This window comes from Chenopodium album, chromosome 15, assembly GCF_948465745.1.
Source record: "Chenopodium album chromosome 15, dcCheAlbu1.1, whole genome shotgun sequence".
NCBI classification, from domain to species: Eukaryota; Viridiplantae; Streptophyta; class Magnoliopsida; order Caryophyllales; family Amaranthaceae; genus Chenopodium; species Chenopodium album.
This window is the reverse complement of record NC_137848.1, coordinates 17500289-17526600: the sequence shown is the minus strand read 5'-3', so window position 1 is coordinate 17526600 and position 26312 is coordinate 17500289. Positions and strand designations below refer to the sequence as shown.

Genomic DNA, 26312 nt, shown 5'->3' with positions numbered 1-26312 from the left:
TTTGAAAATTAAAGGACTAAATCGACCCCTAAAATCTGAAAAGAACCTTTTTCCACATGCAAAATGAGAAAAAAAAATTTAATAAACTAACCACTAAGGGGATTATTTAACGTCAGATTAACAGCAAAGGCACGTAGCCCCCCAGCCCCTCCCCCCTTCGACAGCCCATCGCATCAAGTCCACTCCAGAACCCCAAAACCCCTTGAGTTGTTTCCAAAACCCAAAACCCCTGCTCAACTCAAACTGCAACATTCATTCTACATTCTTAGGTAAACAGAAAATGGGGAAGAAAAAGGAAAAACTCCATTCCCAAGATGAAGCTGAACAACAACAAGAAGAGAGCCCCTTTAATGGTACCTCCAAGCTCATCAATGGCGACTTCGAACCTGAAGAAGAACCAAAGAGGAAGAAAAAGAAAAGGAAGAAAGACAACATCCAAAATACCCATCAACAAAAAACCATCCCCACTGTTAGCATCGCCATTCCTAGTACAATCATTGGAAACGCTCAATCTCACGAGCTCGCCACTCGGGTATTCCCTTCTCCTACTCTATAGTTCTCTTTTTGTCTCACTATAATTTTTCTCTAATTTTTTTGGGTATTTTTCAGCTTGCAGGACAAATTGCTCGAGCCGCCACGATTTATCGAATTGATGAGGTTTGAATCATCCTGTATTTTTCGAGTTTTTTTACGAGTTAATTGAGAATGTTAGGTGTTTTAATTGTGTTTTGTATGAATAGATTGTGGTATTTGATAATAATGGAAGTTCAATGGATGATCCTACTACTGTGGGAACTTCAGAAGGGGATAAAAGTAATGCAGCGTTTTTTATTAGAATTTTACGCTACCTCGAAACGCCACAGTATCTTAGAAAGACACTTTTTACAAGACATAGTTGCTTAAGATTTGTGGTAAGAGTTGTTTTTGTTGATTGTCATTGCATAGTTTGCACCTGCATTTGTTGTTGAAGTAGCTGTCTAAATGAAATGATCTTGATTAGGGCTTGTTACCACCACTTGATGCGCCGCATCATCTTCGCAAGCACGAATGGGCTTCCTATAGAGAAGGTAATGGGATTGCCTTTGATGTAATCTTGTAATTTGAAAAGTTTTAATTGAGATGGGTCTTTTGCATGAATTTCTGGATTGTTCTGTTTTGGAGGATATGTGATTGTTGTTTAACTTAGTAGAATGGATGTTGTAAACGTTTAACTTGCAGAAATGCTTTTGATCTTGAATTTCATGTGAATTGTTTGTGTTGGTTTTGCCGTTTCTATATGGTTGTTAGTTGTTTGATATGGGCTTGGCATTCTTTGTCATACTTGCAATGTGTTTCTGAGAAGGGTTTACATTTGGAGTAGGGTGATAATTGCAAATAAATAGTTTAAAAGGGGTAGTTAGGAGTGTAACCAAGACAATCATGTTAATGTAGGTTGCATTGGGTAGTAAGAAGGCATTATATTCCTATATGTTCAACTATAGGAGTCATGGAGAGAGGTACACATAATCAGCAAAAAAGTGATGAAGATAATATTGCTGCTTTTGGGATTCATAAAATTGGACATTTGAAGATGTGATTCTAAATCTCTTTTTTAGATATATTGAGTAAAGTTTGACATATTTCATGATTGTTTGCTTTGATTTATCGATCAAATTGCAGTGACAAGATTCTGTCTTAGGCATGTCTATGCCTCCGGGAGTTGTCTTTGTGTGTGTGTGTGTGTGTGTGTTTTTTTTTTTTTTTTTTTTTTTTATGGGGGGGTATGCATGCCTGCGTTCATATATGTGCTGTTTAATATATGATTCCTGATATATAATTCTATTTGGTAACTATGACAGGTGTGACTTTGGAAGAAAAAGCTCCAAACTCTTTTGGTACATTGGTAGATGTGGGTCTTGATGAGGTATGCTCTATGTTCAATGTAGTTAGATAAGGAGAAATTTTTTAAAATGATATTCATAGATGTCTTGTTTCTTGACTATGCATTCATGTTTTTACTCCAGGCCTCATAATTCTACCAACTGCGATTTTTCATTGGCCTTTTGTTCCTTACTGCCTTTTCTCTCTCTGTACACCATAGTAATACATCTTGTTGCTCATTAAGAGTAATCAAACCATAGACTTGACGCTCTTAGCTACGAAATCTTCATTGATAGATGTGATGCCCCTCTTTCCCCTATTTACTCTTTAGCAATCACTTTATTTCCATTACTGGAAGAGTTATAGACATCTTATCATTAAAAGTTAGGTTTTAACCAATTTTGTGAAGAATATATTTAAAATAGTACCTAAGACCTTCATGGAGCAGTTATTATATCTTGCATCTGAGATCACGATGCCATTGTGATCCTGGATGAACAGATAGTTCAATATAACGAACATATACTTCAAGACCATTTCTTTAACTTTCATAATTTAAAATTGTATGCTTAATTTCATTGCTGAAGTAATGAAGTAATAACAAAAGTGTTTGTTATCTCGGAACTATGTGTTCATAATAGATGATCCCAATGTTCATTATTTGAACTACACAAATTGCATGCTCATAATTTTGTGAACTATTTTTTCATTCGAAACCACATAGCGTGTTGTGGTCCTTGGTGCAAGATAAAATTTTACTCATGGGTACCAAGTTGCTAAGGATGATTACCTCTATGGTGCTTTGATGCTCGTTAAGCCCTGGTCGCCTCTTATGCTGCTGCCTTTTTAAAGTTCCAAAATAAAGAAAAAGACAAAAAATAAAATAAAAAAATAAAATAAAATGGAATTTAGTATACTTTGTATGTATGTGTGTACACAATGCTATGGAAAGTTTTGTGATTTAGCTGCTTATTTAGCTAAATGAGATTCTCAATGATTATTTCTCTCCGCAACAAATTGTGCCTTGCCAGGTTTCACTGTTCTTCTATTGCCTAGGTTCTTGGTTCCGTGTTGTTTCGATGTGCTTCATGCATCTTAAAACCCGTATCCATCTTCAATCTTTGTTCAAAACTAGGATTGTGTTATGAGAGAGATGGATGTTTTAGCACCTTACATGCAACTTTAGGCTTTTAATTTTATTTTGTCACTACAGATGTTTAAGCGGTCTTGATGGTGAAAGCAAAGTGCAACAAAGATAAAAATGTCTTTGGAGGTTGTGAATTAGTTGCAGGAAGTGAAATTTTCAAAGTTGTGGGTGTGTGTAACTTTGCATTCTCCATGTGAATTTGATTTTTACACAGGTCCCTTTTATTTGCATGTTGCTACATGTGCTTTGTGCTGCAGGTCTGCTGTTGTACATATGATGTTTGACATATAGTTAAGGGGCCTGGAAGAGTGGGAGAATAAAATTATATTTCTAAAAACCGTAAAACTATCTGAGTACAAAGCAGGCTATAGGAGTATATATAAGGCAAATTTAAAGGAAGTTAATACTAAGCTTCTAAGGTAAACCCTTAGGAACATGCATTTGAATATCAGGCCAATTGTCATCAAAACAAACTTTTTAAGGGCCTCTAAACAACCTTCCATTTATAAATAGTGGCTTCTATGTCTCTGAAAGAATTACATAAGTCCAACATCTCAGAGTTTTTTGCAGTACGTTGCGCTAGACCGCAGTGAGTCACATTTTCAAAAAATAAAAATAAAAATAAAAAGAAGAGAGGACATTGAGTTTTGCTTCATAATTTTTGTTAGCATGATGTTGGCTTACTTACTCCTGAAACAACATTTATTGTCTACTTAATTCCAAGATTAATGTTTTTCAAAGATTGTGGACACTTTTGGGTCGTTTGGCAAGTGGGAATGGAAATTGGTTATTGGGAATCGATGGAGGTGAGTAAAAATCCAATGTTTGGTTGTTGGTTGTTGCTAGGAATACATTGATATTTCATAAGAAATTTACATCATTTCCCTCACTAATTATCTTTCCCCTTCCTCCACCTTTTCTCATTGATGACATTTTTGTCATTTTCCAACCCTCTCAATTCCCTTCCCAATTACCAGCACCCCCAGGTAATAGAATGTGGTAATTGAGGGGGGGGGGGGGGGGGTGGCGGATTTATATACCATTTCCTTAAAACAAACAAAGAAATTTGTCATGTTGGGATATGATTCGCATTACCTTCCCTTTAATCCCACATATTAAATGGCCGCTGTAGGTAGTGATCGTAGGATAGCCATTGCAATGTAAGATCCAAAACAATGGTTGCAAATTCAGTATTGAACAAGAGGACGATACTGTACTGAGGCCTTGTACCACCACAAATCTCAACCGCATTTTTTCAACATCTATCTATCATAGAGATCAATTATGTGAAATCTCAAAATTTTATTGACTTACATACCATTTACACACTGCAAAAGTGCAAATTTGGTGAATAAGGAAAGAACAATTCTTTTTTGCTATCATTTAGCTTAATTGTGCATTATAAGGAAAGAACAAAAAAAGTGAATGGTAGGTGATATCCTGGGAAATAGAATTACCTCCCTAGAAACAAGCCTGGACAGCAGAAAGGAAAACCATAATTAGCTTGTTCATTCTTATGCATATGTTTGAATCTAAGTTTCAAATTTGAATGCAATTGTGGGTTTATTATGGTAGTCAGGGGCTATTTAGTTTTGGTCTGAAGAATTAATGCCTCAATATAAGATCTCGATCATGATCTATTGTATATGTCTTCGTTTCACAGCTCTTTAGATGATGCATGATGTTATTTGCATAAGAGTTGGTGGTGTACTAATATGCAGTTGACTTTGAATACTCATATGTTTCCAGTAAGATCTTGACATAAGCTGAGAATTGAGACTACATGTGATGCAAGATCTTGACATATACTCTGTGGTCTGACCTCTTTTGTACTGGGAATGACTATTTTACTAATTAAGGCTGCATTCATTTTTTTACCTCTTTAGAATCCCCATCTGAATCTCTGATGTATGGGCGCTAAACTGTTGAAGATATAAGATTAAAAATATATATATGTATCTCAATGATGCATGTCAATATGAGCAATAAGATCTCAATTTTCAAAGTGCATGGCTTTGTTATGCTTCTAATTTAATTCTGTTTTTGATGCAGAATATTGTCATTGATAAAGTTCTTGGACCTGGAATAAGAGTCACCGTTGCCATGGGGAATGACCGTAATTTGAATACTGGTATTAATTCATTGTGTAGTCTTTCGTTCATTGTACCTAGTATCGCTGAATCTTTATATTTTATTGTATTGCCTTTGGTCTTTGATATCTGTAATAGCTTTCTGTCACCATGCAATTTAATTACCTTAGTCATCTTTGAATTAGATTAATTTTTTCCTTGATAATAATTAGGAAATTAGTCAGATCACTAGGTGATGATGCTTTTAGAGTCGTCTGCTCATGTAGATTCCTTGGTCCTGTTTGCAGACTTTTCTATGTATTGCTTTTAAGATTATGATACCATGTGGTCTTTGAAGGGACATTACACCAGGTTGTCCAATCTACTACTCCTAGAGAAGAAGAGGGCATGTACTGGGGATATAAAGTGCGATATGCTCCAAATCTAAGCTCTGTTATTGAAAACTGCTCATTTGAGGTACTGCTAGTTATGTTTGTTTGAAGAGTTGTGGTCTTGTGGAAGCCTATCAGGTCTTTTGTTTCATCGTAATTGTTTGCGTTCTATCTTTGCCTGTAGGGTGGTTATGACTATGTGATTGGAACTTCAGAGCATGGCCAAGTTGTCAAGTCATCTGAGCTTTGTATACCTGAGTTTAGGTGTGTTTCTTTTTTCGATTTTTAATCTTTCATTTGTTTTAGAGTTGACAGAGGTTTTAAAGAACTTCTACTTAATCATAAGGGTGCAATCAATAGGATAAAAGCAAAGGCTACTTCATCTTTTATTTGGTACCCTTATAATTGGTTTCTTTTTATCATGCAATGTGAAACAAACTGATAGTAAGAATGGTACTTGTATCCTTCTTTTCGATTCAGGATGTGGAACAATGATTATTAACTGGCTTTTCTTGTTTTCAACAATCGCAGCTATTTATTTGTCTTGGTCATTTGTAAGATTTTTTTTTTTATTTTTTTATTTATTTATTTATTTATTTTTTTTTTGACAAAGAGATCTAAATGAAAAGCAAAATTACAACCTAAACTAAGTAAAGAAAGCAAGATTACACGATAGAACATTGGGGGTCGGACCATACAACTTCTTATGATTAGGAAACCAAGTATACCCGATGGGACAAGATGCTATTCTTTTAGAGCCGCTTAACCGACAAAACAAAGAGTTAGTAAAAAACACGGAAGACCTACTTTGCAGAGTGACATTTTTCCTTCGAAACCTGGGACGGGGAGACGAGACGGAACCCAACAAAAATTCAGAAGAGGACGCTGTTGGGTGAACGGACGTCTGCAGATTTGTAAGATTATGCAAACCTGTCATTTGTAAGATTATGCAAATCTCATTGCTCTGTTTCATATTCAGGCACCTTTTGATCACATTTGGTGGCCTCGCTGGTTTGGAAGAATGCATTGACAAGGACAAGAAATTAAAGGTACGGTCTATATGATAATTACTTGTGTATTGGGATATATATCTTTCATCGATCAGCTCTGTTTGTTAGCTTGGTTTGACCATTTCTACTTGATTGCAAGCATTAAGATCAGCGTGTGGGTTTCCATCAAAAAACAAAAATAAATAAATAAATAAATTAGAGCTTGGGTTTACACTCATATCTTTCATTGAGCCTTGCTTCTTTGCACGCAAGAGTTCATATCTCATTTCTAGTAATGTTAATCACCATTTCAACAGGGAAAAGATGCAAAAGAGGTCTTCCATTCATATCTGAATTTATGCCCCCATCAAGGAAGCCGTACAATTAGATCAGAGGTAAAAATATTTATATCCATCACTTCTTGCTCAAAGCCTCAAAGGTGGAAAGAGTGACAGCAATATCATTGTAGTTATTCATTCTTCATCTGAAACTGTAACTTTTGGAAAACAGGAAGCAGTATTTATAGCACTTCAATATTTTCAAGAACCAATTGACCGGGCTTTGCAGAAAAGCTAGGGTCTCAAGTGAGCTTTGTATTGAACTTTGCTTGTTTCCGGTCTTTTGCTGAAGAAGCTGGGGAGCCAGACTGAAACACTTAACACAGTGCGGGCGGCTTGTTTTGGGTTAAAGTAGGAAAACAACTTGGTGATCTGACGGTTATTTTTTGTATATTTATCAATATCAGGCTTTTCTTATTTCCTATATTTGAGTTACACTTTGAGATTACACTTGTAATGATGCATTGTATCTGCAACATTATTTAGGTGGACATCATTTACAGTCAATTTAATAGATCTTAAGGTTTCAACTTAATGCAGTGTTGCAGGCTTGCAGCTACCTTCTTACATACTTCGTATTTTGTAGTATGATATCCTTTGAATCCCTGCTATAGTCTATCGCATTTGAAGTGGTATTTCTTATTTAATTTTTGGGCTTGCATCCTTAGTGTTATTACTAAGGATCGAAGTTCTTCATCAACAACCTTTTTCCAAAAACCTGCATTAACAAATCTTGTTGCCTTGTCGCTAGTCTTAGGGTCATCTTCCAACACATTAAGTACAATCAATTAAAGGTGGTTCAATTAAAAAAAACATTTAACACAATTAAGCAGAAATATTTTCCTTTTGTCCTTTTCCTTTTTTTTTTTTCTTTTCCTTTTCTTGGTTGATCATAATTGTGGATTTATGGTGCCAAAGGAGGAGCATATTTTTTATTTTATTTTTTTTAAGCTGGTGCAAAACTAGAGATAGAACATCGTTATTACAAACAGAGGATATCAAAGGGGAAATATGTTTAAAAAAATTATCATCTCTTGCTTCAATAATGTTACCACCTGCAAAAGTATCATTAGCACCTTTAGCAAGAAAGACGATAAGCTTCATTATGCTAAATTGAAAGTGTTGGATTTCGGAAAAACTCCTCAATTTGGAGTGTGTACCATTGATCAATATATATAGAGTTTTACAATTATCGTAAACCTAGTACAATAAGATATAGAATATATACCAATATTATAACATCTATCACACACCACAGTCATGCGGGAGGAGGTCGTACGCTAAGACTGGATCTAAAATCCAAAAATAAGTCTTGTGGCAAGCCTTTTATGAAAATGTCCGCAAATTGATATCTAAAAGGAACATGCAGAACCCGAACTTGTCCCAAAGCAACTTTTTCTCGAACAAAATGAATATCCATCTCCACGTGTTTGGTGTGTTGGTGTTGTACTTGGTTGCCAGAAAGGTAGATAGCATTGACATTATCACAATAAACAATAGTAGCGTATCGAAGAGGGCAATAAAACTCAAGTAAAAGATTATGAAGCCAACGTGTCTTAGAGACTACATCTGCGACGCCTCGATATTCTGTTTCTGCACTCGATTTAGATAAAGGATGTTAACGCTTAGATGACTAAGAAACGAGGTTGTCCCCAAGAAAGCAGCAATAACCCGATGTGGAATGACGGGTATCGGGACAACCTTCCCAGTCAACGTCAGTGTAAGTAATCAAACGATGAGAAGCAGACAGATATAAATGTAAGCCATGATCAATGGTACCTTGAACATAACACCGAATGCGTTTCAAAGCATCATAATGAGATTCCTGGAGATCATGCATAAAAAGACACACCTGTGTGCAGCATAGGCAATATCTGGCCTGGTGAAAGTGAGGTAGTGAAGAGCACCTGCTAAACTGCGATACAAAGTAGGATCCTGAAAAGTTGGTCCTTGATCGCAGGAGAGTAGGTCGTTGGGCTACTACCCTAATCAAATTAGATATTTATAAACCTAAACTTACACCAAGCTAGTTAGTGGCAAGTGTAGGGTCGACTACGAAGACTAAGTGTATCAATTTATTCTAATTAAACTAGTAGGATGGTCGTGATATAGAGAGAGGTACAACTAAAACACTACTTAGAGCAAACAACGAAAACTCGGGAAAGTGGAATCCAATTACATTAAAGAATTCAACACCAATTTGCAATTAGAAGAGCATGATCTCAATTAGGAACAATCAACACATTTAACTCACTCCCGCGTAATTAAGCATGTTAATTATCCTACTAAACCAATTCACTCCCGCACAACTAGCCTAGCAAAGGTACAGAAGAATCTAGACTCTCAACCAACTCACTTTCGCACAATTGATTGAAAGCACAATGATAAACATAGAATCAATTAGCTAGAAAGATTCTAATCCATATAAGCATCATCCATACACAATAATCAAGAATCAATTGCATACAAATCACAATCAATCATTCAGTTCATCAACATAACCTTCATTCATTTCCCTAGAACAAAATCTAAGCAAATATAATGAACAAAAACATGAAAAACAAGCTAAAACAAGAATTAAAGCAAGAATCAAACTAGTAAACTTATTAACTACTCAAATCAACAAACAATTAAGCAAAAACAAGAATTAATGAAAGTAATAAAGATGAGAGAAAGTTAGAAAAGCTCATTGAATAGATGAGAATAGAGTCCACAAAGTTGCTTCTTCAATATCTCAGATCTCCATTGAAATCCAAGCTTTCTCTCTCTAAAACTAAGAAGCTTAAAAGTAAGCTAAACTTGAGAGAGAGAAAAAGGCCTAAACTAATCCTAATCTAGTTTTGGGTAATGAAAGTTGATTTTCCAGTATTTAACCCAAAAGAGGGTATTTATACTACAAACTAATAATAAAAATCCTCAAAAGATAAAAACAATAAAAATAAAATAGGAAAAGAAACTAAAAGAAATAAATTAAAAAGGGAAAAGGAATTAAAATCCCCAAAACCATCAGCCTCTTTCTTCTTTCGTGCTGCTCTAATCCAATAGGGGTTTTAGTCTCCTGATTCTTTTCTTCGTAGCTGCTCTCTTTCAGCATCACCATTTAATCATTATCAACCATCATCTTCACCGTAAATCAGCATCAATCTTGACCGTTCAATCTCGTTAATTATCACGTGAGAAGCTCGTGATACGGTTTTTACACAACCAGATGACCGTGCCCGTGGTTAGGCATCTCCCAGCCATTTACAGGAAGTTTGCAAGGGCAGGAACAACGCATGTCCGCGCCCGCGATGGCCTATGGGTTTCTCCTTGCTGCTACTTTGGTGCTGATTTGAGGTAAATTACGGGCTGCACTACTTTGGGGGTTGCTGCTGACGATTTTGGCGGCTGACGGTGCTGGTGATTTCGGTTGCAGGTTGGTGGTGATGCGAGGGAACAGGGGATGTGAGGCCGAAGATTTGATTTGTCGGAGTTGCGAATCTGGGTTGCTGCGGTGGTGATTGGAGGTGGTCTGGTGGTGGGTCGATGGTTATTAGGAGTAGGGGAATGTGATTGAGAAGATGGAGGTTGAGTGTGGAGGGCTGCAGATTGTTGCTGTTGGTTTTGTGGGCTGGAATGCGTGGTGGAGTTGTGGTGTAGGATAGGGAAATAGAGTGGTGTAGGTAAGAGCGACAGCAAGGAGCAATTAGTAGCATGGAGCATAGTGAATTTGCCTCAAACCTTGGACCTTGAACTCGATTTGAACTTGAAATTCGATCAAGGACCCGAAAACACCTACAACCAACAAACACGAGGGTAGAACATAATATAATAAAATAAAACGAAGTAAAATAAAAGGTTAAAGTAAAATAAAATAAGAAAATGAGAGAAATGAGAAATTATTAACTAAAATTAAGCTAATAACTAATAAAAATGCAAAAATGACCAAATTTAAGGGTAAAAGATGCGAACAAGAATGAAAATAAGTGAAATAAAGGTTAAAACAAGGAAAGTTATTGGAAAATAAGCCGAAAAACGACTTTAAAAACACCCCTAAAAGTGACATAAAAGTTACTTATCAGTCCTGCATCTACACTAAGTTTGGACTTAGTGTCAACTGGAGTGGCTGGAAGTTTACAAGAGCCCATACCTGCATGCTCTAAAATCTCTTTTGCATACTTTTCCTATGAAAGTAGCAAATAGGAGGGAGTACGGGTCACCGCAATTCCTAAAAAGTAGCTCAAAGGACCCAAATGAGTCATAGGGAACTGTAGGGAATATTTCAAGCACCCAACTTTTGAGCCCCACTATGATCATGCACTTAAGCATGGTGGTGTTCAAAGGGAAGGAAGCTAGAGTAAAAGAGTCGTCAACAAGTTTTAGGAACTTGTAAACCGTCCACGAGGTGAAGGTTACACCTTATTCACAATCACAGAGATCGCTAACTCCATAGTGGTCTTGAACCATGACTAGATATTCATGGATGATGGTACGAATCCAACCTAAAAGAGATTGAACTCGCCCTAAATAGGTCTTTACTTTGTTTTTCTCATATTCATGTGCGCTTTTCGATCAACATACAATCAATAAATTAATCCTAAACATATTTAATCTATGTTGGTTGATTATTAATGCACAAATAAATCTATTATTGGTATTCACTTGAATTAAAGTCATGTTAGCCTAATTCAAATTATTAATTATCTTATTAAGCGTGATTTCAAGTCCGGATTCCCTTTAAACCTACAAGAGAGGGCATGATCAAGCAATAACAATAATATCAAGCAACATAATAATATTGATAATATTAACTCCACAAATCATCATAACAATCTCATCAAAGCATAATATTATGAGCGAGATCCTAGGCATGATACTAACATGATTAAAAATCAGACAATAAAAATCCTAGCATGTCACTAGATAATAAAAATCAAAGCTTTATCCTAGCATGTCACTAGATAATAAAAATCCTAGCATGTCACTAGATAATAAAAATCAAAGCTTTATCCTAACATGATACTTGAAAGCAATAAGACATCCTAACATGATATTAGGAAACAAAATAATATTCTAAGCATAATTCCTAAAGAAATAGAGCAATTAAATTACTCACTTTGATGCCTCGTACCTCTTTCTATTAAAATAATACACGAATTAGTAACTTCAATAAAAATATTAAATCAGACAATTAAAATAATATTAATTGAAATATAGATTTGGGACCAAACCTTAGAAATATCAACCTTTCACGTCGAGGTCTAAGGCAACTTCAAGCTTGGCTAGGTGTGTCTAAATTTCGTGAATGAGGAATCGTGATCAAAAAGAATGTGGGTTTGTATGGTTATAGAAAATCAAAGAGAGAGAAAGAAAGAATAAGCTTTAGCTTAAAGAGAGAGAAGAGATGATATTGTGGGTGAATTGAAAACGGGGAAAATCGCCCCTATTTATAGAGAAAACGGACGAAAAAGATAAAAAAAAATGAGTTGACAAGAGGAAAATGTAGGTCGTTATCTACCTCTCCCTAGAGCCAAACTTAATTTGTAAACACTCGACCAACCCTAATACAAGTATATGGTAAGTCAAGGGTCGAATCCAAAGGAATGAGTAGGAACGATGCTATAGCCTATGTCAAGCTAATTCGAAGAATATAAATGGTTGTGGTTGGTAACTAAGATGTCAAAAAGATAAACAAATCGAAGAATTCAATATGCTAAACACTAGGGATATTGGTTCCACATGCAAGCTCGATGATTATGCTAATTTATAGATCGCTCAATCGATTCAACATCACAAGGGACAAACATTAGTTGCAATCAAAGGAATCCAAAAGCTATCTCCTATAAGCCAAGCTAGGGTTCACTATGAATGGCTAACAAGGAAAATCACAATCAAATTCAATCAATTAAAGCAATCCTCAAATCAAGGGTTCATGTCATTGAAATTTGCAATGCAATCTAGATTAATCTTATAGGTTGATCACTCCTAGTTTAATTAATCACATGCACAACTATGTCAACCAATTTAATTGCAACATTCAAATCAATTTAGCATCATCAACTAGCAAAAATCATCAATCAAGCATGCTTCCCCTTCTCCCTAACAACTAATCTACTCACTAATCATGGTGAAATTAAGGAACAAAACAAATTCAATCAAATTCATATTCATTCAAGCTTAATCAAAAAAAATCAATTAATCAACAAATTCTAGAGCAAGGAATGTAATTTCAATCAATAATTCAAGAAACAAGAAGGAATTGCATTAAAAGTAAATCAAAGGAAAGAAATCTTACAAACTTTCATTGAATTGAAAGGAATTTCAAGATCAAATTGAAATCTAAGATCAAATTCAAGTACAAACAAGTAAATCTTAAGCTTCTCTCTTTACTTTCTCTCTCTACTATTTTTGGAAAATTCTCTCTCAAGTACAAAAGTTAAGTTGTCATAAAAAAGAAAGTCAAAAGCTATAAATAGGAAAATCGAGCGAAGGGGGCCGCACAGGGCCATGCGCACACACAGACCAGCCGCGCGCGCGCACAGCTGGGTCTGTGCGCACGCACCCCTGTGCCGCGCGCGCACCCCTGTGTGGTGCACGAGGCCTTGGCTCCTTCGCTTGCTTGATCAAACTCCGCGCTCCCGAGCATCCCCATCATCAGTGCACTCGAGATGATGCCCGCGAACAAGGCAATCCCAAAATGAGCAAATTGACTTGATTATTCACCTACAAAACACAAATAAAACAAAGAGAGAAAGCATAACAAAGTAAAACTAAAACTAAAACTATGAATTATCAACTAAAAATATGAAAAACTCGTAAAACTAATCGAGAACCAAAGTGAATTATAAAAATGGAAAATCAAATAAAACTAAGAGAATTATATGAAAATGATGAAAGAAAATAAAGAAAATGAACCTAAATCATATTCTTTTGAGCGCCATAAACGACGCTCATCATTAGTCTGAATCCGACTCGGAATAAAACAGGTTCTATCGCGGAACGATAGGTTATCGAGACGCGATAGCGTTATCGCACAGCGATAAGCTTATCGCGGTGCGATAGATTTCGTATGATAAGATTTCGTACGGAATCCGACTTCCAATCAAATTGGGTTAGCCGAAGTCCATACTTATCTTTATTAAATCAGTTTTAAAATCCTTTTTAAAACACTTGTTTTATCCGATGTAGAATTCTTGATCATTATCTTTTCAAAGTAAATAAATAATAATTATAATTATCAATTCTAATGCCTTTAGAACTCAAAATAACTTTCTAGATAATTCTAGAAAATTAAGACAAATCCTAATGATTTTAGAAATATAATTATAATTAATGGACCCTCCACATGATCATTGGGTCCACATATAAAGCTTGATTTAGGCCTAGTTTAGTATTTTGGCCATAACTTCCTCGTTATAACTCGGAATTAGGCTTATAATATATCGTTGGGAACCTCTTTTCGAACCCCATCCAAATACACAATTGTTGGACTCATATCATGGACCAAACTAAACTGGATTGGACGTTTTTCATAAATAGGACGTGAAATGAATTATTTTCGAAATATGAAATGAAATATTTAAAACATTTTAGAAAAAGGGAAATTCACGAGACTTTTCAAAATTTCACCTTGTCTGATAATCAATGACGTGAAAAGTACTCACCATTGTGTTTGATTTTTGGGGAGACACAACCAGGTGTCTACAGGAAGTCAGTTTGCATTTGAGATATGATCCCTACATGCAACTTGCTAGATGATTGGGGAGGTAGCTTATAAAATATCAACATATAGAAGCAAATATGCCATATCATCACCCTGCCAAAAAGTAAAGAGAGAGTTGACACTCTTAACAATGACAAACCCCAATTTGATGAGAAAGTTTGCAAATCGTTGGTTCCAAGCTCTAGGAGCTTGTTTCAAACCATAGAGTGCCTTGCGAAGTCGACATACATAAGAGGGTGCTATCTGATCAACAAAACCTGAAGGTTGATGCATATAAATAGTTTCCTGCAAATCACCATGTAAAAAGGCATTTTTGACATCTAATTGATGAATCGAACACTTTTTAGCCATAGATAAGCTGAGAATACTACGAATAGTGGCCGGTTTATCTACCAAATTGAAAGTTTCATTACAATCCATACCAATTTCCTAAGACATGCCATCACATACAAGACGAGATTTGTGCCTTTCAAGGTTACCATTAGACTTGTATTTATGCTTAAAAAGCCATATACAATTGACAATATTCACCCCCGCAGGCCTAGGCACCAAATCCTATGTCCCTGTTTTAATTGAAGCATTATACTCATCATTCATCGCCGTATTCCAGTTATGGTCATTTAAGGCCTGTTTATAATTTTTCACAAGAGGAGATTTGTGAAAAGGGGGACCCGATGTGACAATATTGGCTTGGTTGTATTTTGGGTTTGGCTTATATATCCCGTGGTGACTACGGGCAATTCAAGGTAAGGGAGGTGGTGTGCGTGTGGGTTGAGGGGGGAGGGGGGATACCAAACATGGGGGGTGGGCTGTATATAGGAGGGGAGGTGGCTGGAGTGGTGAGTGGTAGTAGGGTCGCGGCAGGGGAGGTATTACCGCAGGTATCCTGCGGGGTATACTTGTAGTTGCGTGAGATGGTGAATGGGTTTGATTTTTGTTTGGAGTTAATGGAGAAGTTGGGTGGGCTTGTGGATTATTGGGCATACTGTACCTCATCAAGAAATGGGTGAGTAATGGTGAGGAGTCATCATGACCCAAAAGAATTATAGTCCACCAAACTAACTTTGCTCAAGTTAGTGTAAGGATATGTGCTTTCATCAAACGTGATATGCCTTGAAAAAATAATTTTGTTTGACGTGAGGTTGAGACATCTATAACCTCGATGGTTCGGGGGGTACCCTAGGAACACACATGGGGTGGAACGAGGAGCTAACTTGTGTGGAGCAATAGCCGAACGGTTAGGAAAACAAAGACACCCAAACACTTGCAAATGGTCATATGAGGGTTGTTTTCGAAACAAGGCATGAGTAGGGTTTATGTTTTTGAGAGCTTTTGTGGGTAATATATTCAATAGGTATGTAGCGGTCTCAAGAGCATAAATCCAAACGATGGGTGGCAACGAGGCATGAAAGAGAAGTATACGTTTGACATTATTAATAATGGTGCAGATCATACGCTCGGCCTTTTCCATTTTGAGATGAGGTATGTGGGCATGAGAACCTAAAAACCATTCCGATATCTAAGCATTGCTTTTTGAAAGGATCATTATCGAATTCTCGGCCATGATTGCTTTGAAAGGCTTTAATGGGTCTTTCAAATTGTGTTTGCACATAAGTTCGGAAATTAACAAAATTGGAAAAAGCTTGAGATTTATATTTAAGAGGAATGGTCCACACAAAGTGAGTGGAATCATCAATAAGAACTAAATAATTAATATTATGACCATCAATACTTCAAATAGGAGATGTCCATAAATCTGCATGAATATATAATATCAAAAGCACAAGAAGTATGACTAGTAGAATCATAAAAAGGTTGTCTAACATGCTTTCCTAATTGACAAGAATTGCAAAACATGGAGTCACGCTCCTTATTACAATCTATAAAATTATTACTCCTAAGATAACTCAAAGAATGGGCACCGGGGTATCCCAAACGACTATGCCAAGTGGTTGGTGAAGTGACCATGAGAGTTGACGCAAGACATGATGATGGTGAAGTGGTGGTGGTGACTGGGTAAAGGTCTCCCAAACTATTGCATCTCGTTATTATCCTCCCCGTTTGATGGTCTTTCACAGAAAAATCATATGGGTCAAACTCAATAGAAACTGAATTATCAGAATTAAATTTTCGAACTGAAAATAAGTTTTTAATGATTTGGGGAGCTAAAATTAAAGAACATCACGGAGAGCTAATTTGTTGTTTGGGAGAGTGGTGTGACCATAACTAGTAATTGGAATGCGATGACCATTACTAACTAAAATATTACAATTATTGCTGAAATTAAACAAGGGCATGAGAGTACCTGAGTTATGAGTCATATGCGAGGTCGCACCCGAGTTCATGTACCATCCGTTGTCTGTATTTGTCAAATTCATGAATGAGAAAGCCGATCCTAACTCCGTGGTTATAGCTGACCATAATATGCTAGACTAGCCATGTAGGCTTGTTGCATTGGGCCACGGGCTGGTGGGGGAGCCCTAGAAGCTTGCTGTCACATGGGCTACCCAATTAGGTTAGGAGTAGTGGGGTAAGGGCAAGGAGGAGAAGCCCAACCTCCTTGGCATTGTTGTGGGGCTGCATAGCTAGGCCAATATTGTGGGCCGGCCCACTTACCTTGTTGAGGGGTCGGTGCTTGGTGTTACTGTTGTGTGTTGTTGGGTTGCTTGTTGCCGCGACCACGTCCTCGGCCCTTGCTATAGCCATTGCTACTCCGATCATGAGTCCGACCTCCACGTTCGGCACCTCGACCACCACCAGAGCCGTGACTGCTGTTGTGCCGTATTACTGCCAGAGCTTGTGGATTGCTCTTGTTGTGCCACAAACGAGGTGTCTGATACGAAACTGTGATCATTATCCCGTCGAGTCTCCTCTAAAAGCAACCGAGATCTCGCGTTGTTAAAGGAAGGTAGTGGGTCTGTTTGTTGAATGAGTGTAGCGACGGTGTCGAATTCCGGGTTGACTAACCTAGAGACAAGTTGAATAACTAGCTTATCTTCCGACATAGGGTGATCAATGTTAGCTAGTTATTGGATAAGCTCTTCAATGACAATAAGCCGTTGCAGCAGAGAAATTGCTAAGATGTAGCATATTAAATTGAGTTTCAAGATAAACGCTCCAAGAATTCTTGTTATCTTGAAAAATCTCCTTAATGCGATTCCAAATTTCTTGAGCGGTGGATTTCCTAGAAGAAATTTTCTCAAGGAGGTCCGTAGAGATGGTGCCATAAATCCACTGTTTAACAATTGCATCTAAACGAGTCCACAAAGAGTCCGAGACATCCGAAGGACGGGAAACAGTGGAGTCAACGTGATCTAACACATTGTAGGCGCAAGCATGGTTCTCAAAAAGCTCAACCCAATTAGAATATTGGACCTTCTCATAATCAAGAACAAGAGGAATTGCATTTTTTTATATTGTTCACTGCCAAAGCGGGGTGAAAATCCGACGTGGGTGGTGGAGGAGTGGGGTCATCGTCCTTGGCCATGACAATTCAATGTAGCAGTGAACAAAAAAAAAAAAGTGTCGTAGGCTACAAGGATGAATACTGAAATCAGCGAGAAATAGAGAACAAAACTAAAAATGCAGAAGCTTGATGAAGGCAAGGTCTCAATAAAAACAAAAAAACCAATAAAATTGGAAAAAATAAAAATTGAGATCTAAAACCTAAGCTGTGATACCATGTTGGATTTTGGAAAAACCCCTTAATTGGAGTATGTACCATTAATCAATATATATAGAGTTTTACAAATATCGTAAATCTAGTACGATAAGAATACAGAATATATACAAATATTATCCTAATCTGACAAATATTATCACAACTATAATATCTATCAGAAAGCATATGAGTGGTCTTGACTAATACTATTAGCGACAAGGGATAAAATAGTAGCCGCCAACAAGTCTTGTAAGGATCTTGTAAGTCGTTCATCGATCATTAACAAAAGGGATAAGTCAACCACGTTTAAGGACAAATCTGAATGCAAAAAAAAAAAAAAGGGACTATAACTACTTGAGTCCACTAGGACTCTAGAGGAGAAGACAAATAGAAAAACACAAAGCATTTAGAGCATAACATAGCCATGTTTTAAAATTTGCAACTGTTAAGTCCTAAGTCATAATAGAGTGTCGATAGAGAGTGTGAATCCTTTGCTATATAAAGGATTGTAGGAAACAAGAGAAAGATAGGCTTGAAGAGAGTTTCATAGAAAACATTAATAGTTACTAATACTATCCTTTAGCTGTAAAAATATCGGTTATTAGAGTCCATAAGTACGCGCAATATTAGAGGTTTAGAAAATCCCCTTTGTAACTAGATGCCACTCCAAATAGTGCTCCATTACATTTTTTTTTTTTTTGAAATGGGCTTACTTTCACTGCTAAAAACAAGGATTTCATTAGAACAAGGCCAGCCCCCTTCTCCATTACCAAAATAGCACCAACACTTAACTTGCTCTCTGCCCCAAACCTCAGCCACCACCTTCCGCCGCCCCCATTTCCGTCCAACTACCGTCGCACAACCGCCCACCGCCCACCGCCGTCGCAATGCTCACTCTCGGTGGCAGAAATCGAACATGAATCAACAACCTTTATTCCCCATTTTCCCTAATTTCTCTCATTCATCAATTTTCTAATCCCAAAACCTCTGCAAAAACCTAGATTTTCTACTATGAGAGTAGCTACTTTGATTCAACGTCCCTTTTTCGGGCATTTCGCATCTTTCAGCAAGCTAATTCAATCACGTTTATCCACTGAAAAATCCGACCCATTGACCCAAATTATCTCAATTCTTGAGAATTCTAACCCCATTGAACAATTTCTTGATCCAGTTGCCCACATTCTCAATCATCGTATTGTGTCTTCAATCATGACAAAACCCCCAAATTTTCAAGTGGGGTTTCGATTTTATATCTGGGCAATGAATCGGAGGTCGCTTCGAGCTAGGAGTTTGAATGATTTGGTCATTGATATGATTTTGAAGGAGAATCGTGGGTTTGATCTTTGTTGGGAAACCCTAGAAGAGGTTAAGCAATGTGGGTTTGATGTCCCAGCTGAGGTGTTTTTCGTTTTGATGTCGGGCTATTGGAAGGCGGGCAATCCAGAAAAGGCGGTCGAATCGTTTGGTAAGATGAAGGATTATGATTGCAAACCTGATGTTCATACTTACAATGCGATTATTCATATTATGGTGCAAAAACAGGTGTTTTTGTTGGCATTATCTTTGTATCATCAAATGTTGAAGTTAGATTGTAGTCCTAATGTAGCTACCTATAGCATTTTGATTGATTGTTACTGTAAACTTGGGAAGATCGAAGATGCCCTTAATATGTTTGATAAAATGATAGAGAGTGGGATATCTCCTGATACCATAATTTATACGATTGTACTTTCGGGTTTGTGTTTAGCTAATAGGACATATGATGCTCAAGTTTTGTTGAATAAAATGATAAGTAGTGGGTGCCTTCCTGATTCAATTACATATAATGCTATGCTTTCGGGGGTTTGCAAGACGGGTGGGATTGATGAAGTATTCGGGCTATTGAAGTCGTTTCAGGATCAAGGGTATACATTAGGGATTAAAAGTTATAGCTGTATTATTTACGCTTTGTTTAGAGTTGGGAGATTCGAGGAAGCTAACTCGTGGTTTCGGAAACTATGTGAGGAAAATATAACTCCTGATCTTAAAGTATACACTATTATGATTCAAGGTTTTACAGAGGCAGGAAAGATTAAGGATGCTTGGACAATGGTTCAAGAGATGACGGAAAGAGGTGTAGTTCCAGATACTCAATGTTATAATGCATTGATCAGAGGGTTCTGTGAAATGGGTCTCTTGGAGGATGCACAGTCCCTTAAGCATGAGATGTCAGAGAACAATTGCTTCCCTGACACATGTACTTATAACCACCTCATATATGGCGCTTGCAGAAATGGAAAGGTGGAGAAAGCTAAGCAAATCTTTGAAGAGATGGAGAAAGCTGGATGCTTTCCTTCTGTTATAACATTCAATACACTCATTGATGGGCTATGCAAGGCTGGAGAATTTGAGGAAGCACGTCTCTTGTTTTATAAGATGGAGATAGGTACAAATCCTTCTTTGTTTCTTCATCTTTCTCAATGCACTGACCGTGCACTGGACAGAGAAAGCCTACAGAACTTGATTGCTAGGTTATGTGATTCAGGGTTGTATCTAAAGGCATATAGAATTTTAATAAAGCTGACTGATAATTGTGTTTTACCTGATATTACTACTTATAATATCCTCATAAATGATCTGTGCAAGAATAAAAACATTAACGGAGCTTTCAAGCTTCTTAAAGAATTACAATTCAAGGGATTATCTCCTGATTGTGTAACTTATGGAACCCTTATCGATGGGCTTTATAAAGTTGATAGAGAAGAGGAAGCAATTCGTTTGCTAAATGATATGATGAAGAGTGGGTGTTTGCCCCAATCTGATGTCTATAAGACAATAATGACTTGGTTATCCCGCAAGAGGAAGGTTTCAATTTCCTTTTCTCTGTGGCTGGATTACCTTAGAAGCCTTAAAAATCGGGATGATGAAGCAATTAAACTGATTGAAGAACAATTTGAGAGAGGAGAATTGGAGGAAGCAGTCCGAGGGTTGCTGGAAATGGATTTTAAGTTGAACAACTTTGACGTGGGACCATATACAACATGGTTAATAGGGCTATGTCGAGTTGATAGAGTAGATGACGCTATGAAGATTTTTAATGTTCTTCTAGAATTTGGTGTCACTGTGGCTTCATCGAGTTGTAGGAAGCTGATACAGACTCTCTGCTCACAATCAAAATTGGATCTGGCTGTAAATGTTTTCCTTCATACTCTAGAAAAAGGGACAATGGTGGAGCCATCAGTTTGCAATAGATTACTTTGCGCTCTCCTGCGTTCTAAAGCCTTTGTGAATCATGCTTTTGATATTCTGGGCAAAATGGATTCGATGGGTTATGACCTAGATACTCATCTTGAACAAAGAACAAAGTCACTCTGGCAGTATCATTTATACATGCAGGAATCAGCGGTGGCTGGCTAATTTGTTCCCCTTGGATTCACTCGAATGAAGGTTCGGTGTATCAACAGAAGCTTTGTGTTTTGAATTGGTAAGGTATTTTGATAAGTCCATACTTATTCATGCTTGATCTTTAAACTTTGCTTTTAAACTTTGCTTTTGTCATACACTTAGAATAAAACTTATAGTAATTACAATAAAACTTCTAGTAATTACAATAAAACTTCTGGTAATCTTAAGTTAGTACACACATTATAAGGGCTACTTTGGCTAATGCTTAGGGCACTACTTTGTTGTTGAGCAGGACTTCCAGTGAGAATCATATTACTTAAGAGCTTCTGCATAAGTGCAGGTGCTATATAAATTTTGTAGAAAAATTAGGTATCAATAAACATTGTTCATGATGATAGATAAACTGGTGCTGGAAGTTTTCTGCATCTGATCAATTGATCAGTTATAAGTCTTGATATATAATTCTATTCCAAATTTGGTAACTGTAACAGGTGTGACTTTGGAAGAATAAGCTCCCAGCTCTGTTGTTGCATTGGGTAGATCAGATGTGGTCTTGATGAGGTATGCTATATGCTCAATACTTCCTCCGTTTTTAACAAGTGCTCCATTAGCACCTTTTGCAATATTCACTTGACCTACTTTGACCCATGTTTGTAATTTATACATAAGAAAAAATATGTATAAATTTATTAGTGAATAAATTATTAATTTTCAATTGTTATAATTTATACTTAATGATAATTAAAGATATTATTGGTCAAAGATTTGCATTGGCATATGCGCCTAAGAGAAATGGAGCACTTTTCAAATAACGGAGGGAGTATTAGATAAGAAAGAGGATAGTTTTTCAATATATTGAACATATACTTGTTAAAAAACGGAGGGAGTATTAGATAAGAAATGGAGCAGCTATTATGTCTTGCACCTGAGATCATGTTGTGATCCTGGATGAACAGATAGTTTCAACTTTTAATATATTGAACATATACTTCAATGATTATGATATGACCATATTTTCAATTTTCATAATTATGAATTATATTTTCGATTCATTGCTGAAGTAATAACAAAAGTGTTCGTAATCTCTTAACTATTTGTTCATAATATATGAACCAAATGTACATAATATTGAATTATACCAGTTACATATTCATAACTTTGTTAACTAAATGTTCATTGTTATATATTATTTGTCCATTCGGAACCATAAAGCATGTGTGGTCCCTGGTGCAACAAATAATTTTTCAGTAATGGGGTGCTAAGTTGCTGAGGATGATTAGCTCTATGGTGCTTTGAGGCTGGTTAATAAAGATATGCACCTTGGTAGCTTGTTATGCTATGTTGCTACTGCCTTTATAATGTTTAGGAATTTCAGTGCTCTTTGTATGTAGGATTCTACACAATGCTATGGAGAAGTTTTGTGATTTTGCTGCTTATTTAGTAACATAAGATTCTCAATGGATATTTCTTTTAGATAATAATTGTGCCTTGCGAAGGCTTCACCTCTCACCTGATGCCTAGTTGCTAGGTTCCCTGTTGCTTTGATATCCATCATGCATTTTTACAACCCTCATCCATCTTCAATCTGTCTTTTTACAACTTAGATTATGGTACGATAGACGCATGCTTCTTAAATGCAACTTTAGGCTTTAGATTATATTATGTCAGTACAGTTGGTTCTGGGATCGGTCTAGAAGTCCTTTTAAAAAGGCTGTTGTGTTTAGCTTTCAATGCTTCAATATTAGTCATATGATCTTACTGTATTCATAATTAGAGATTGAAAATGATGAAGGCATAGTGCAACAAAGATGAGAATGTCTTCTTTGGCTGTTGTGAATTAGCTCCTGGAATTGAAACTTGTCAAAGTTGTGGTTTTTATACCGGTCCCTTTTAATTTGCATGTTGCTACATGTGCTGAGTGCTGCAGGTCTTCTGTTGTACATTTGATGTTTGACATATAGTTAAGAAGCCTGGAAGATCAGGAGGTATTAAGTTTATCTAGGCAATTGATTGCCAAGAATGCCAACACAAAACGTTGTCTGGGGAATAGCAAAAAGGTGAGTGGTAGGTGATATCCTGGGAATTAGAATTACTTCCCTAGAAACAAGCATGTAGAGCTGGGAGAAGAACCATATCTATCTTTTTCTTTCTTCTGCAAATGTCTGACTCTAAGTTTCACCCATCTAACTTAATGCAAATGTATATTGATTGTGGTGGTCTGCGGCAATTTAGTTTGTTTGAAATTTTGGTGTCTGGAAATAGGATCTCGATCATGAGGAAAGCCTTCCATTTCTGTTAAATGATCTGGCCTCTCCCGGCTCTTTCACTATTACATGTGTTTGTTCAACTGCTCTTTAGATGATGCATGATGTTATTTGGATAAGATTGGGTGGTGTACTAACTATTCAGTTGATTGAATACCAAAATGTTTTCTGCAAGTATAAAGTGAAAATTGAGGACACATCTGATGCATTAGGAAGATACACATTATCTGACCTCATGTCTACTGGTTTACTGGGAACAAACATTTTACTAATTAAGGTTGCATACATTTTTGACTTCTTTATGATTCCCCTCTGAATGTCTGATGTATGGGTGCTAACTGTTGAAGATATATGAAAAGTATTTATGTATCTCATCAGCACATCTCAAAATGAGCAATAAGATCTCAATTTTCAAAGTGCATGGCTTTTTTTATGCTTCTAAATTATGTCTTTGTCTTTGCTGCAGAATATTGTCATTAATAAAGTTCTTGGATCAGGATTTAGGGTCATGGACTCATGGTAGCAATGGAGAATGATCATAATTGAGCTCTGGTATTAATTCATTATGTAATTCTTTCATCGTATCTAGCATCTCTGAATCTTTAAATTTTATAAATTTGTCTGCGGTCTTTGATATCTGTAATAGCTTTCGGTCACCATCCAAATTAACTACCTTGGTTTTTATTAAATTCACGAGTTTTTTCCTTCATAATATTTAGGAAATTGTCAAGTTGATGATGCTTATAGCAGCTAGTCTTCTCTGTTGTTGATTGACAATTATTATGCGTGATCTGAGAGTAGGTTACTGATCCTTGCATTACACCTTGGTCCTGTTTGCAGACTATTCTATGACTATGTATTGCTGCTAAGATCATGATATCATGTGGCCTTTGAAGGGACATTCCACCAGGTTGTCCAGTGTCCAGTCTACTACTCCTTAGGAAGAAGAGGGCATCTACTAGGGATATAAGTGTGATATGCTTCAAATTTGAGCTCCGTTATTGAAAACTACTCATTTGAGGTACTAGTAATTTTGTTTCTTCGAAGTTTCGAAGAGTTGTAGAGGGCTTATTAGTTCTTTTGTTCCGTTCAATTGAAAATGTTTATTTTGCTTTGTAGGGTGGTTCTATGCAATTGGAACTGCAGAGCATGGTGAAGTTTTCAAGTCATCTGAGCTTTGTATACCTGCTTTTAGGTGTGTTTCTGGATAATATCTCAATCTTTTAGTTGCTGTTAGATACTTAGATTTGACAAAGGTTTTAAATAATTTCCTCTTGATTATAAAAAAAATAGGGTTAAAAGTAATGTGCTATTTCATCATTGTGCTGTTATAATTAGTTTCATGCTACCTTGCAATGTAAAAAAAAACTGTGCAGGATGATATTGGTTTGCTCAATGAGTTATTTATTTTTATTGGTTTATACTACAAGTGGGAGTTGTGTATTTTTTCTCCTTTCAGGCATTCAGCATATTTGGAAGGCCTCAATGAATTATAACTGAACTCTTTGTTTTCAACCATTTTTGCATATTAAATTGTCTTGTCACTTGTGAGAATGTGAGATTATGCAAATTGCAAATCTTATAGCTCTGGTTCACATTCAGGCACCTTTTGATCACATTGGTTGTCTCGCTGGTTTGAAAGAGTGCATTCAGAAGGACAAGAAATTAAAGGTAAGGTCTAATGATAATTAGTGTGTGTTGGGAATTTGGGATATACTTCTTTCATTGATAAGTTCTGCTTGGTTGCTTAGTCTGTCCATTCCTGCTTGATTGCAAGCATTAAGATTGGAGTACAGATTTCATCTTTATAAGAAAAAGGGATTAGAATTGTTGTTCCTGTTCATATCTTTTCATTGAGCCTTCACTCCTTAGCAAGTAAAATTTCATATTTCAGTTTTGGTAGTGATATTTGCTAATTCATCAGGGAAAAAATGCACAAGAGGTCTGCCCCTATCAAGGGAGGCCGGGAGCTGTACAAGCAGATCAAAGGTATATCTTCATTTTATATTGTTTATTTCTTCAAATGGAAGAGTGACAAAGCAATATCATTGTAGTTAAGTCCGCTTCTGAAACTACTGAACCTTTTGTAAAACAGGAAGCAGTGTTTGACTGGGCATTGCAGAAAGGCTAAGGTCTCAAGTGAGCTTTGTATCAAACTTTGCTTGGTTCTTTTTGCTGATGAAGCTAGAAGAGCCAGCTGAAACACTTAACACAGGGTAGCTTCTTGGGAATGAAATGGGAAAATGACTTGATGTGCAACTTTTTTTTTTTTTTTTTCTTTTTTCTTTTTTGGAATAATTATCGAAATCGCTTTTTTCTTGTTTCTTAAATTTGAGCATAACTTTGATACAATTTGTAATGACGTGATGTGTCATTGATAGTCAACATAATGAAATTAAGATTATGAAATAATTGCAGTGTTGCGGTTGCCTATTTTGCAGTCTGAACTTATCTTTGTTTGCTGCTGTAGTTAGGGGTGTCTGTTCGGACTTTGGATTGGAGTGAA

The 26312-nt window shown here is 36.5% G+C and overlaps 2 protein-coding genes across 5 annotated transcripts; both read left to right on the top strand.

Annotated features, from left to right (window-relative positions):
• The first annotated feature begins 251 nt into the window (after positions 1–251).
• On the top strand, positions 252–7153 carry LOC145582022 (uncharacterized). The gene is made up of 11 exons (XM_081639061.1): positions 252–532; positions 610–657; positions 741–911; positions 1001–1067; positions 1839–1903; positions 5060–5138; positions 5435–5553; positions 5653–5732; positions 6448–6517; positions 6775–6852; positions 6968–7153. Exons 1-11 carry the CDS (start codon positions 281–283, stop codon positions 7031–7033), a joined length of 1095 nt encoding a protein of 364 aa, XP_081495187.1. The 5' UTR covers positions 252–280; the 3' UTR covers positions 7034–7153.
• An 11665-nt stretch (positions 7154–18818) lies between these two features.
• On the top strand, positions 18819–26312 carry LOC145582020 (pentatricopeptide repeat-containing protein At1g79540-like). Of its 4 annotated transcripts, XM_081639058.1 has the most exons (9): positions 18819–21621; positions 22034–22103; positions 23470–23599; positions 24273–24358; positions 24647–24827; positions 24926–25001; positions 25409–25477; positions 25731–25795; positions 25902–26312. In XM_081639058.1, the coding sequence occupies exon 1, from the start codon at positions 19170–19172 to the stop codon at positions 21552–21554; it is 2385 nt and encodes a 794-aa protein (XP_081495184.1). In that variant the 5' UTR covers positions 18819–19169; the 3' UTR covers positions 21555–21621; positions 22034–22103; positions 23470–23599; positions 24273–24358; positions 24647–24827; positions 24926–25001; positions 25409–25477; positions 25731–25795; positions 25902–26312. The 4 variants fall into 4 exon arrangements, with proteins under 4 accessions (XP_081495184.1, XP_081495186.1, XP_081495185.1 ...); XM_081639060.1 differs by lacking the exon at positions 23470–23599 and having other exon boundaries at positions 24304–24358; XM_081639059.1 differs by lacking the exon at positions 23470–23599 and having other exon boundaries at positions 18819–21626.

Excerpts from the sequence above, each read along its gene's own strand:
- LOC145582022 (XM_081639061.1), top strand. The coding sequence starts at position 281 with ATGGGGAAGAAAAAGGAAAAACTCCATTCCCAAGATGAAGCTGAACAA. Across the intron at positions 1,068-1,838 it reads ATGGGCTTCCTATAGAGAAG|GTGTGACTTTGGAAGAAAAA; the intron begins GTAATGGGATTG and ends TAACTATGACAG. Across the intron at positions 6,853-6,967 it reads GCCGTACAATTAGATCAGAG|GAAGCAGTATTTATAGCACT; the intron begins GTAAAAATATTT and ends TTTGGAAAACAG.
- LOC145582020 (XM_081639060.1), top strand. The coding sequence starts at position 19,170 with ATGAGAGTAGCTACTTTGATTCAACGTCCCTTTTTCGGGCATTTCGCA.